This window comes from Phacochoerus africanus, chromosome 9 (genome assembly GCF_016906955.1).
Source record: "Phacochoerus africanus isolate WHEZ1 chromosome 9, ROS_Pafr_v1, whole genome shotgun sequence".
NCBI lineage: Eukaryota > Metazoa > Chordata > Mammalia > Artiodactyla > Suidae > Phacochoerus > Phacochoerus africanus.
In genome coordinates this window covers 120,272,683-120,286,937 of record NC_062552.1, presented here as the reverse complement: position 1 = coordinate 120,286,937, position 14,255 = coordinate 120,272,683, and the positions used below count along the sequence as shown (strand labels likewise).

Here is a 14,255-nt window from a genome sequence, read left to right as displayed (position 1 = left end):
GCGGCTCAGCTGGTTATGAACCCAACTAGTATCCATGAGGATGTGGGTTCGTTACCTGGCCTCGCTCAGTGGGTTAAGGATCCTGAGCTGTGGCGTAGGTTGCAGAAGTGGCTTGGATCCTACGTTGCTGTAGCTATGGTGTAGGCTGGCAGTTGCGGCTCTGATGTGACTCCTAGCCTGGGAACTTCTATATACCATGGGTGTAGACCTAAAAAGAAAAACAAATAAACAAAAAACAAAAACAAAAAAGAGAAAAAATACCTGGGACTCCAACTGGCCTGAAAGTAGGTTTGTTTTGTCTTTTTAGGGTGGCACTCACGGCATATGCAGGTTCCCAGGCTGGGGGTCCAATCAGAGCTGTAGCCACCGGCTTACACCACAGCTCACAGCAACACCGGATCCCTGACCCACTGAGGGAGGCCAGGGATTGAACCCGAGTCCTCATGGATGCTAATCAGGTTCATTAACCGCTGAGCTACAATGGGAACTCCTGAAAGCAGTTTTTATAAACCTGCCTAAAAGCAACTGAAGGTGAAATTTAATTGTAATATTAAAGTAGCTTAGTTACCAAGGATAGAATTATTCTGGTGAATCGCAACATTTAAAAGTTATGTTTTCAAGCCAGAAGGCTTTGGGGGGGCGGGAATAGGGGGGTCAGTCGGGGAATAGGAATGGATAAGCTTATAAATTTATTCAAATTCAATACTGTCCCTCCCAACTTCTCCATCAAAAAGCATGAACTGCAAAAATGGTTAAGGTAAAATATTCACATTTCAAAACAATAAACAACATTTATTTAGCAGTAAACAACTCATTACAAAAATCTCTAAATTTTTAAATCTGAGAATCAAAATCTCTCAGACCTTACGTTGACCTTACGTTTCTTTTTTCTTTTTTTTTCCTTTTCTTTCCTGCTTTTTAGGGCTGCACCTGCATCATATGGAAGTTCCCAGGCTAGGGGTCAAATCTGAGCCACAGCAACTCTGGATCCTTGATAAATTGAGCGAGGCCAGGGATCTAACCGAGTCCTCATGTATATTACTAGGGTCTGTTTCCACTATGCCATAATGCAAACTCCAGAACCTACCTTTCTCAAAGATTATCTAATACACTGTTTTTCATTGACAACAAAAAATGTCTTTAAATCATGTGTGTCCATTCCTCCATCAAGATGCTGCAGAGACAGCTGTCAGCTGTTACTACACTATACAGCAGCAGTCTTAGGACTCTTAGAATTCTTTTTCTTTTTTTTTCCGGTCTTTTTGTCTTTTTAGGGCTGCACCTGCGGCATATGAAGGTTCCAGGCTTGGGTTGAATCCGAGCTACAGTCTCCTGCCTACGCCAGAGCTACAGCAACTCGGGATCCAAGCTGCACCTGTGACCTACACCACAGCTCAGGGCAACACCATATCCTTAACCCACTGAGTGGAGCCTGGAACACGAATCCTCATGGATGCTAGTGGGGTTCACTAACCACTGAGCCATAACGGGAATTCCTGTTCCCAGGACTCTTACAATTCTTAAAATTTATGGAGGACCCCAAAGAGCTGTCATTTATACGGATTATGTCTGACAGTATTTACTGCATTGGAAATTATAGCTGTGGAATTTTTTTAAATGTTTATTCATTTAAGAAACAATACATCTATTACATGTTAACATAGATTAACTATTTTTTTAAAAAAACTATTTTCTAGGAAGTTCCCTGGTGGCTCAGGAGGTCTAAGGATCCGACACTGCCAAAAGCTGCTGTGGCACAGGTTCGATCCCTGGCCCAGGAACTTCCACATGCCACAGGTGTGGCCAAAAAAAATTAAACCATTCTGCAAAACAAAAAAAGTAAGAAGGACAGCACTACTTTACATTTTTGCAAAACTCTTTAATTTTGGTTTAAAGATAGCTTCCCATATCTGCTTCTGCATTCAATCTCTTTTGATAAGCTGTTTTGGTAAATACACAGGGAGAAAACCTGACATTACACCACTATAACTAGAAAGGAGTATTTTAATAGCCTTTTCAAATAATCGTGAATATTCTTTGGCATTACAATGAATTGCCACAAGTGGCAAGTTCTTAAAGATTAGTTATAATATAAAATCAGAAACCACATCAAAAAACCCTTTGTACTCTTGCATTAAAATCCACTGGTCCACCTGGCACTTTAAATACCTTTGACCAATGCAAAATTGGTGAAAGATTACCATGATCAGTGGTTTGGAAAACGGGGGTTCACTACACAGTATGCATATCTTCCAAATGTTGACAATTACACAAGATCAAAAAACTCATTAATATCACCATCGATCTAACCAGAAACAATTATTGGGAGGCTGTCAAGTTCACAATGGCAGAAAGAGGCATTCCAAAATTCCAATTTTTGTTTGAAAGCTCATATTCTATCACTGGCCACAAATACAGTCAGTTCTTTTCCTTAAAGAGACAAGCTCCATTTTTCAAGTAAATGCCAAGCACTCAAGTATGAAAATCCATAGCTCATCACTTGTTCTTTCAGGTAAAAATAGAGCTTCATAAGAAAAGCACTAGCTTAGCTCACAAATCAATCACACATGTGCTCTTCACAAAACAACCATCCTACTTTTTCCACACACAGCTTTAGGTATACTTCCCATTTTGTCATAACATCATTAAAAGACAAAGTCAAGAGTCAAGACATAATAAAATTCCTATTTTTACTGCTTCATCAAAGCCTTCTTTTTTTTTGCTTTTTAGGGCCGAACTCATGGCAAATGGAGGTTCCCAAGCTAGGGGTCAAATCAGAGATACAACTGCCGGCCTACACCACTGCCACCACAACGCAGGATCCCAGCCACCTCTGTGACCAACACCACAGCTCGAAAGCAACACCAGATCCTTAACCCACTGAGCTGAGTGAGGGCAGGGGTCGAACCCACATCCTCATAGATACTAGTCAGATTCTTTTCAGCTGCATCACAATGGGAACTTCCATCAAATCCTTTTATTCTGTGTGTGTGGTGTCAAGTTTACTATGACAATTAGAAATCAGTGCCTCTGCCTTGATTCTTCCTAAAGCATGAGCAGCATTTCGCTCCACTGCTTTTCTACCATTGGTACAAATGTCAACAGACTAAAACAGACATAATGATCTCAATATTATTATTATTATTGTCTTTTTGCCATTTCTAGGGCCACTCCCTTGGAACGTGGAGGTTCCTAGGCTAGGGGTCTAATCCGAGCTGTAGCCGCCGGCCTACACCAGAGGCACAGCAACGCCAGATCCGAGCCGCATCTGCAACCTACACCACAGCTCACGGCAACGCCGGATCGTTAACCCACTGAGCAAGGCCAGGAATCGAACCCGCAACCTCATGGTTCCTAGTCGGATTCCTTAACCACTGCGCCACGACGGGAACTCCCGATCTCAATATTATTATAAAAAGTTTCTATTTTATGGAGTTCCCGTCGTGGCGCAGTGGTTAACGAATCCGATTAGGAACCATGAGGTTGCGGGTTCGATTCCTGGCCTTGCTCAGTGGGTTAACGATCCGGCGTTGCCGTGAGCTGTGGTGTAGGTTGCAGACGCGGCTCGGATCCCGTGTTGCTGTGGCTCTGGCGTAGGCCGGTGGCTACAGCTCCGATTCAACCCCTAGCCTGGGAACCTCCATATGCCGAGGGAGCGGCCCAAGAAATAGCAACAACAACAACAACAAAAGACAAAAGACAAAAAAAAAAAGTTTCTATTTCATGACCTCCCTAAAAGGATGTCAAGGACGCCCAATGCCCAGGCTTCTACAGGTCACACTCTGAGAATCACTGCTACACAACATTACTATCCATCAAAAATAGTCCTAATTCTACCTCTTAACACTACATGAAACTGCTCCAATTCCTTCTTTTTTGGGGACATTCCCACATACGCTTAGAAGAAACACTACTGTCTCCTCCAAGTCTTGCCAAATATCTCTTCCCCACTAAGGTCATTCTACAAATGTGGCATGAATGCTAAGTCACTGATAATGTTTACTTTCCTTAAAATCTTTATGTTACCAGTGCGATAGCCAGCACTGAACTGACGCAAATAATCATCTGACCAGCACAGAGTAGGGCATAAACTGGAATACAAAATTTATATTAATGCAATGGTTTTCAACAAGATTTTGGCCTCACATACACCTGACAATATCTGACAATATTTTTGGTTATCAGTACCAAGGAGTTGGGAAGTGAGACTCCTGAAATTTAGTACAGGTCAGGGATGCTTTTAAACACCTTATAATACATAGGATAGCTCCCTGCCAGGAATTATTAGCCTAAAATGCCAATAGTATCAACAGGAAAAATCTTGTATTGATGGATCCTAAGACTCAAAATTTCTGGAAGCTTCCTCATCACCATGGCTTTCCAGACCAACCTTTCAAAATTATATGTGAAATTACATATGCTTTTATACAATACATGGAGACTTGTTCACAATGTTTTGTAATGACCTAAATTCAATAATCTGTTTTCATTTCATCCATTCTGACAACTCGCACATTGTCTGTACCTTAACCCCACCTGCTGAAACAAATTTAACAGCCATTCCAAACATGACAGTGGAAGTCAAACACAATATACAGCCTGGAAATCAAAATTCTGAACATCAAAGAAACAAATTAATGACACCAGAACATGAAAAACAAATGAAGTAAATTAGTAAGGGCCTATTTAACTAGGCAGTCTTTGGCCTTTTTGTTGTTTTCTTTAAAAGGACAATATTTATAGATATATATATATATATATATATATATAAAACTGAATCATGCTACTATACACCTGAAACTAATACAACACTGTAAATCAACTATACTCCAATATCAAGTAAAAATTAAATTAAAAAGTACTGTAATACACTTACAGTTAAAAATAAGGACAGCCAATGAAAAACTGGCCATGTTGTTCACATTTCAAGAAATACAGTAGACAGGCAATATCCCTGTGTGAAAACCTTCTGTCTTCACTTTGTCTTCCATCTTAAACATTTGAACTAACTTCCAAAGAATTTGAAACACTCAGGTTTCTAAAGGAAATGAATACCTCCCTTCCCCAAAGAATGCTGGGGAAAAGTAGGTATCAAAGTACATTTAATTTCTTATAAGATACAAGTTAAGTTATTTCTTCATTAAAGCTTTTTAAGGCATACATTCCTGCTGCGGATCAATTTTTAATAGTGACATGATTATCAGAAAAAGAAGTCCCTTTTCAAAAAGCAATAAAATGTGACTTCTGTGTTAAATGTCACTTTAGCTTTAATTGCTGAATTGAAAAACGTCACAAAAATCTTGCTCAGATTCAGTTCTCTAGTAAATCTTTTTATCGTTCCATAAAATAAATCAATAAACAGCGACCTTGCAGATTACGACTTTCTCGGTATGTTTAATTGAAACTAACAAATATTCTCATTACAGAAATAATCTGTTGATATGCCTCTCAACAAAATGACAGGGGGGGAAAAGAAGGAGCATGAAATTCCTTTTTAAAACATCATGTAAAAAGTGACAGATGGCTTTAAAACCTGTATCAAAGAGCCTCACCTGTAAAGAGAGACGTACACCCACATACACACACACACAAGTAAAACTGTACGATCAGCGCTATTTGCAGAAAAGAAGTTTTTACTTAACAACAACAAAAAAAAAAGGCTTAGGTGCTAACCAGGTGTCTAAAAACCATAAAATCTTTATTCTGCATTTAAGTAAAACGTCAAGGATGAATTACATGCTTCGTTTTGGGGCTACAAAGAAGAGAACTCGACCCCTCATCTCTTACACGTGAATCCTCAAACACGGAAGAAATGCAGTCTCACTATTCAGGCCTCTACGCTGCCGTATAAACGCAGGGAAAAAAGACTGTAATCTTTCCATCCCAACAGTGAGTTCTCACATTACATCCCGTTCTCTGAGAGGAAAAAAGAAAACTTTTTAAAGACCCTACAAGGGAAAGAAAATATAAGATGTAGGCCTAGTGAGATTAGAAGACATAGCTGGACTAGCTTTCAGTTCACAATCAGAAAAACAAAAAGTACCACCCGATAGAGGAGGAAGCAGGATGATATCCGGCTACCCTATGAAAACAAAATAGGGAGAGCAAGTCGTAATTGCAACGCCTTTCGAGGGGGCACCCTGGAAAGTGCCCCTTTCCCGACGGTTGAAAAGCCAGGGAGTGGGGGACTGGGGCGGGGGAGGAATTCAAACCGTGGGACTCAACGCTCAAAATTGGGTTTTTAACTAGTGCTCATCAAGCTCAGACGTGGAAGTGGATTAACAGCGGCGCACGATGTAGGCACCTTGGAAACGGGAAACGCAGGCCGGGAACACAGGCAGAGAATTGGGCCGGAGAGGCTCCGGGGGGCGAGCCCGCCGCGCATGCAGACCCCGCGAGGAGCAGGGCCTTCCTCCCCGACACTGGGGGTTTTTACCCCCTTCCTTTTAGCGGAGAAGTGGGAGCAGCAGCGTTAGAGGTGCCTCCGGCCCTTCCGGAAGAGGAAAGCCCCCGGCCCGACGGCCGCCGAAGCCAGGAAGGGGTGGGGGGAAGCGGGAACCGAGCATAAGGGGAAGTGCGGCGGCGAGTAGGAAAGGAAACAGGAAGAGCCCCAGTCCCGCCCGCCTCCCCCACGGGGCGAGGGCCCGGCTCGCGCGCCCCCTCCCCCTCCCCTGACGCCCCCCGGGCCCCGCCGGCATGCGAGAGAAAACAGAATACAAATCACTTACAACGGCATCGTCTCCTGCGCCGGCACCGCCCAGTCACTTCCCCCCCGCAACCGCCGCCGCTGCCGCCCTGGGCATGATCCACTGAGGCGGGAGGGAGGGGGGGGCCTGCCTCAGCCCTGGGTCCAACCCCACTCCCGCACCCGCTCCCGCCGCTTTAAGCGCTTCTCCTCCTTCCCCTTCGTCCTAACATGGCGCCCGAGCGCTACCACAGCAACGTTCTAGAACCGCTGACGCCGCCACGCACGCCGTGCGTGCGCCTGCGCAACAGCGGCCCGCCGCCGCGAAGCCCCACGGGAAAGGTAGTTCCCGCGCCGGCCGGCGCTCTGGCGATTTCCGCCCCAATCCTGTCCGGCTTCCTTGGCGGGTGTCAGGGGAGCGGTGGAAGCGGTGCGGAACCCTCCCGGCGGCGGGGCGTCGCTCGAGTCGGACCGCTATCGTCGCCCACGGGGGCGATGCGCATGGACGGCGCGAGGGAGAGCCCAGAGAGGCGCCGCTTCCGGCGCCTTGTGAGGTCCGGCCGTTCTCGCCGCCTGGGGTCGCGGCGGCTGCGCTGTCCCTCGGGCGGCATCGGCTGAGGCTCTTGGAGGAGATCGAGGCGCCCACGCGTGCCCCCGAGAGGTGCCCGCCGAGCGCGAGGCTCAGGACAGGGCCACTTGGGTTGTAACAAACTACTCAACCGCTTTGTACTTGTCTGCAAAGTGAGAGTTATGCTTGCTTCCGAGGGCAGTGGAACCTCTTTAATGCTGTAATGCAAGAGGGGTGGGTGCTTGGCACAGCCGGGGACAGAGGGCGCAGGGATGTTACTGGGACTCCCTCCTATTCCACTGGATTCGGTTCCCCCTACCCGGACCTCTGGAGCTTTTCTGCCCACCGATATGTACGCAGGCTCTCAGGAAATATCTGTTGAATGAGTAGTACTGTGATGACAGAGGATTCGGGAACAAGAGCTAATTTTATCTCTGTAACTGTTGGTGCACTGGAACTCACTGATAAAGCTGTCATTCAATGGAAGCCGAGACAGCAGTGATCCTTGGGATTTTAGCCAAGGCCTTTTCGCTGGTAGTTTCCCAGAGGTTGTGTTTTGTAGCTCTTTCTAGCCCTGGGGTGGGATCTGGGAGTTTCCTCCCCACCTCCAGCAGAAGTTTGATAAAGAGTGCCTGAGACAGACTTGACTCTGACATTCCTTACTTTTTCGAATTTAGAACGCTTTCCAAAGTGTCACAAAGAAGGTTGATGGCGGGGAGGGAAGGAATCAAACAAAGGAAAGTTCTGAATTCTTTATATCACTATGCATTTGTACATCCTCAGGAATCCTGTTTGACAAAGGATTTCCCTGTTTTCACTGATATGTAGTGGGACTAGCCTTCTAAAGGCTCTGTCAGTGGGAAGAGCATGGGCACTAAACCCGAATTGTCCAGGAGGGTAGCCACATGTGTCTTTTGAGCACTTGAGATGACGCTAGTCCGTTTAAGATGTGCTGTGAGTATAAATTACACACGGATTTCAGAGATCTTAGTATGAACAAAAGAATGTGAAAAACCTCCCTGACAATTTTTTATATTGTGTTTTTATAATTATTGCATTGTAGAAAATATGACAGTTTTTCCTGTTTTTGCTTTTCAACGTGTGGCTACTAGAAAAATTTGAACTATATACGTGGCGCTCGTTTCTATTAAACGGCAATGATCTAGAGACAGACGTGTTTGATTCTCAATTCTCTTTATTCCTTTACCCTCTTGTCATCAAGGTGGCTTTAGTTGGGGGCCCGGTGGTAGACCTGACCTTAAAATTTTGAACATCTTGGAGTTCTCGTCGTGGTGCAGCGGAACCGAATCTGACTAGGAACCATGGGGTTGCAGGTTTGATCCCTGGCCTTGCTCAGTGGGTTAAGGATCTGGCGTTGCCATGAGCTGTGTGGTGTAGGTCGTAGACTCGGTTCAGATCTGGCATTACTGTGGCTGTGGCTGGCAGCTGCAGCTCTGATTCAAGCCCAAGCCCGGGAACCTCCATATGCCTTGGGTGCAGCCCTAAAAAAAAAGCAAAAAAAAAAAGATTGAAAATCTGAGATCCAGTTATATCAATAAAATATTAAGGCCAGGTCCTGGGAGTTCCCCTTGTGGAGCAACGGAGATGAATCTGACTAGTATCCATGAGGATGCAGGTTCGATCCCTGGCCTTGCTCGGTGGGTCAGGGATCTGGTGTTGGATGAGGTATAGTGTAGGTGGCAGATGCAGCTCAGATCCCACATTGCTGTGGCTGTGGCATAGGCCTGTAGCTACAACTCGCCCCCCTAGCCTGGGAACTTACATGTGCTGCAGGCGTGACCCTAAAAATCAATATATATACATGTGTTTAAAAATTGCTCATAAAGACAGGTACTGATGATGTACTTTATGAATTAAAGAGAGGGAACTTCTTGAGCTTATAACTGTCCTCCGCCTGGTGTCTCAGCAGGCAGTGAGGACAAGATGCATGTTAAACCTCCACGCTTTCCATCTTCAGTTGCACCATTTTTGTTTCTGCCTTCCATAGAGTGAGGCAGGAAGACAGCACAACCAAAGAATATTTATTTAGTACCTAGAATGTGCTAATACCATGTTACTTGGTAAATATGGTGAATATATTTTTTCACTATAGCAGCTCGGGTTGCTGCTGTTGGCATGTTCTTTTCCTAGCCAGGAAACTTCCACATGCCACAGGTACGCCAAAAAAAAAAAAAAAAAAAAGTCCTGATAGAAAAGCTAGGACAGGAGGAGGAGGAAGAGCATGTCATGTAGAAGACAATTGAAGAGAGAAAAGCTGGGAGTTCTCGTGTGGCTCAGCAGGTTATCCATCCTGTCCCTGGCATGGCGGGGGGAAAAAAGTGCATGTAATTTTATTTGTTTATTTATTTTGTGGCTGCACTTATGGCATGTGGAAGATCCCAGGCCAGGGATCAAACCCACACCACAGCAGTGCCAATGTTGGAGGCTTAAACACAAGGGCACCGGGGAACTCCCAAATAATTCAAAGTTCATTTGGAGAAAGGGAAACTTTTTTCTTTTGAGGGCCGCATCCATGGCATATGGAGGTTCCCAGGCTAGGGATCGAATTGGAGCTGTAGTTGCCTGCCTACACCACAGCCATAGCAAGTGTGGGATCTGAGCTGCAGTTGTGACCTACACCACAGCTCATGGCAACTCGGGGTCCTTAACCCACTGAGCAAGGCTGGGGATCGAACCTGTGACCTCTTGGATGCTAGTCAGATGTGTTTCTGCTGAGCCACAGTGGGAACTCCCAAGAAAGGGAAAGTTTTGAAGTAGCAACTACAAAGTCCGTTGTGGGGAATGATGGAAATGAAGCTAGAAAGTGAAGTGAGAGGCAGATGATGAGGACACATTATTACCGCCGTCATTGCCTGCCTGCCGTGCACCATCACACTGCGAAGCTACGGTGACTTTCCACTATGAAAAATACTAAGATCAGTGTCCCACTTAGTTCTTACCTTCTACTGTTTTGGGAGCAGATAAAACACGTGAACAAGCAAGCCCACTCCTGGGCATAGATCCAGACAAAACTAAATCCAAAAGATATATGCACCCCAGTGTTGATAGCATTATTTGCAGTAGCCAAGATATGGAAGCAACCTAAGTGTCCATCACTGATGAAAAGATAAAGAAGCTGAGGTATAGGCGTTCCCGATGTGGCACAACTGGACAGGCAGCGTCTCTACAGCACCAGGACACAGGTGTGATCCCCAGCCTGGCACCGTGGGTTAAAGGATCCAGGGTTGCCACAGGTGTGGCTCAGATCTGACTCCCTGGCCTGAGCTATACTGTATAGCTGTAGTACATACACTATATATATATAGTATATATATATATATATATCCACTAAATATATATACTATATATATATGTGTGTACACACACACACACACACACACACACACACACACACAATGGAATACTATTCAGTCATAAAAAAGAATGAAAATGGCATTTGAAGCAACATGGATGGACGTAAAGATTAGCATACTAAATGAAGTAAGTCAGAATGAGAAAGACAAACACCATATGATATCACTCGTGTGTGGAATTTGAAATATGACACTAATTTATCTATGAAACAGAAACAGACTCACAGACAAGGAACAGACTTGCTGTTGCCATGGGGGAGGAGAAGTAGGGCAGGGATAGACTGGGAGTTTGGGATTAGCAGATGCAAACTATGACATACAAAATGGATACACAGCAAGTTCCTACTGTATAACACAGTATTCAGTATTCAGTATCCTGTGATAAACCGTAATGGAAAGAATATGAAAAAGAATATATACATACACACACGCACACAAATACGTATACACATATATATTTATATATAAAACTGAATCGCTTTGCTGTACACCAGAAACTAATACATGTAAATCAACTACAATAAAATACATTTTTGAAAAAGCACATGAACAGATAAGGGAATTATAAATTGCAATAAGTACCACGAATAACATAAATCAGGAGACAGTTCAACTTTAGATAGGGTGGTCAGATTAGGACTCTCAGAGGAGCGAACTTTGACCTGAGACCTGAAGCCTTTCTGAGAGATTTTTTTTTTTCTTTTTTGGTCTTTTTAGGGCCTCACCTGAGGCATATGGAGGTTCCCAGGCTAGGGATCAAACCAGAGCTGCAGCTGCCAGCCTACACCGCAGCCACAGCAGGATCCTTAGCCCACCAAGTGAAGCCAGGGATGGAACCCACGTCCTCATGGATGCCAGTCGGGTTGGTTAACCACTGAGCCACGACGGGAACTCCTCCTATTCAGCCTTTGAGCTTTATCTTTAGGATGGTCTTAATTTCCCCAAGAAGATGCGATAGGAATCTTTTCTTTTTTCTCTTTTTTTTTTAAATTAATTAATTTATTTGTTTTTGTCTTCTTGCCTTTTCTAGGGCCGCTCCTGTGGCATATGGAGGTTCCCAGACTAGGGGTCTAATCGAAGCTGTAGCCACCGCCTTACACCAGAGCCACAGCAACACAGGATCCAAGCCACGTCTGTGACCTACACCACAGCTCACGGCCATGCTGGATCCTTAACCCACTGAGCAAGGCCAGGGATCGAACCCACAATCTCATGGTTCCTAGTCGGATTCATTAACCACTGCGCCACGACGGGAACTCCTCTTTTTTCCCTTTTATAGCTGTCCCCATGGCGTATGAAACTTTCTGGGTCAGGGATCAAATCTGAGCCAGAACTGCAAACTTTGATGATGCCACAGCTACAGCAATGAAGGATCTTATAACCCACTGCACCAACCCAGGAATCAAACCAACACTGCCAGAGAAAAAAGAAAACCCACTTTGCCACAGCGGGAACTCAATTTTCTTAACACTGAGACCAAAGAACGCTGTATTATACTTTATCAGTGTTCATATTTGTCTCTTTGATTAGACTGTTCAAATATTCTTGCTTGTCCTGTGTACTTCTTAGTTCTCAGAACAGACTAGAACTAAAGTTCTACTAAATTAATGAATTAATGCATTTTTCATTAAAAAAAAAAAAAAAGTCAATCAGGCTATTGAAAACATACTCCAGGCGGTAAGGAGAGAAGTCAGGGCTGGAGACAGAGATTATAAGTTCTGAAAGCGGAGTTCCTGCTGTGGCCCAACTCTGTGGCTTCTTGGGAGCTCTGGGATGCAGGTTTGGTCCCCTGCCCAGCACAGTGGGTTAAGGAGCCCGTGTTGCCGCAGCTGCAGGTTAGGTTGAGACTGCAGCTCAGATCTGATCCCTGGTCTTGGGAACTCCATATGCCTCAGGGCAGCCAAAAAATAAACAAATAACAAAAGAGAAAATAATAAACAAATTCTGAGAGCAACAATCGTGTTTGAGGAGCTCCTGTCATGGCTCAGTGGTTAATGAACCCAACTGGGTTTGATCCCTGGCCTCACTCAGTGGGTTAAGGATCCAGGATTGCCATGAGCTGTGGTGTAGGCTGCAGATGCGGCTTGGATCCCATGTTGCTGTGGCTGTGGCGTAGGCCTGCGACTGTAGTTCCCAATTCAGTCCCTGGCCTGGGAACCTCCATATGCTTCGGGTGCGGCCCTAAAAAGACAAAAGACAGAAAAAAAAAGAAAAAAAAAAACCCAATCATGTCTTGGAATCCTGTTTCAGTTCTAGAAGAGCCTTACACACACCTGGCCAATACAGTCTAACCCAACTCCTATTTCACAATTGAGTAATGAGCTGGTGTCAACAAATCCCCAATGTTTAAGGATACAATTTAAGGATACAATATGAGCAGGGAAAGTGGAGATGAGAGAAAGCCAATTACGAGTGTATTAGTTGAGACAACATCTGCATTGTGTCAGCCATGCACTGTCCTTGGAGCCCCGGCCCACCCCTTCCAGCTGCTGCTGAGACACCTTATCGCAGCAGCCTTGAGCTACCCCAACACCTGCTCTCCACCAACTGCTGAGAAAGACCGAGGGTGGGAGTTTCCGTCTTGGCTCAGCAAAAACAAATCTGATTAGTATCCATGAGGACTCGGTTAGACCCTGGCCTTGCTCAGTGGGTTAAGGATCCGGCATTGCCCTGATCTGTGGTGTAGGTCAGAGATGCAGCTCAGATCCCGAGTTTCTGTGGCTGTGGTGTAGGCCGGCAGCTGTAGTTCCAATTTGACCCCTAGCCTGGGAATCCCCATTTGCTGTCTGTGTGGCCCTAAAGAGCAAAACAAAAAAGCAAAGTGAAAATAATATAGTGCAGTTCTCTGTGGCACAGCAGATTAAGGATCTGGCATTGTCACTGTATCTGCTTGGGTGGCTGCTGTGGTGCAAGCTCGATCCCTGGCTTAGCTCGGCAAGAAATAAATAAATAAACAGGCACGGTGGAAACAAATCCAACTAGGAACCATGAGATTGTGGGTTTGATCCCTGGCCTTGCTCAGTGGGTTAAGGATCCAGCGTGGCCGTGAGCTGTGGTATAGGTCGCAGACGCGGCTCGGGTCTGGCATTGCTGTGGCTGTGGTGTAGGCCAGTGGCTATAGCTCCGATTCTACCCCTAGCCTGGGAACCTCCATATGCCACAGGTATGGGCCTGAAAAGCAAAATACATACATATACACATACTGAGTTTAATGACTTCTCTTTGCTCTTAGGGTAAAACCAAACAGTTGCTTACAAGGCCCTGAATGACCTGGCCTTTGATTTTCTCTCCAACTGTATCTCGAACTCTTCCTCTTTCCTGGCTGCTTTAATTCCAACTCTAATGGCATCTCTTCTTTTCCTTAAACATGCTGAGCTCCTTTCTTCCTTGGCGCCTCCACTCTGGCAAAGGTACCAGTTCACTCTTCTTCGTTGCTATGTGATGCTCTCCACTACGATAATATATCTTTCTCCTATTGTAGATACCACAGTATACCTTTCTCCTGTTCATGGTTATTTAGGTTGCTTCTAGTTTGAGGCTTTTGTGAGAAAAGTTGCTCTGAGTATCCTTTTTTTTTTTTTTTCTTTTTTTGACTTTTTAGGGCTGCACCTGCAGCTTATGGAAGTTC

General features: G+C 44.9%; 1 protein-coding gene across 7 annotated transcripts in view; it reads right to left on the bottom strand.

Annotated features, from left to right (window-relative positions):
* Positions 1-6,941, bottom strand: part of PAPOLA (poly(A) polymerase alpha) — a 64,567-nt gene extending 57,626 nt beyond the window's left edge. For 4 of the 7 annotated variants that reach the window (XM_047797392.1, XM_047797394.1, XM_047797396.1 and 1 more), the window contains exon 1: positions 6,729-6,940. In XM_047797392.1, coding sequence (XP_047653348.1) covers positions 6,729-6,736 — 8 coding nt within the window. In that variant the 5' untranslated portion in view covers positions 6,737-6,940. Of the gene's footprint in view, positions 1-6,304; positions 6,624-6,728 lie in introns of those variants that run through there. The other 3 variants (XM_047797393.1, XM_047797397.1, XM_047797398.1) reach the window with 2 other exon arrangements.
* Positions 6,942-14,255: the final 7,314 nt, after the last annotated feature.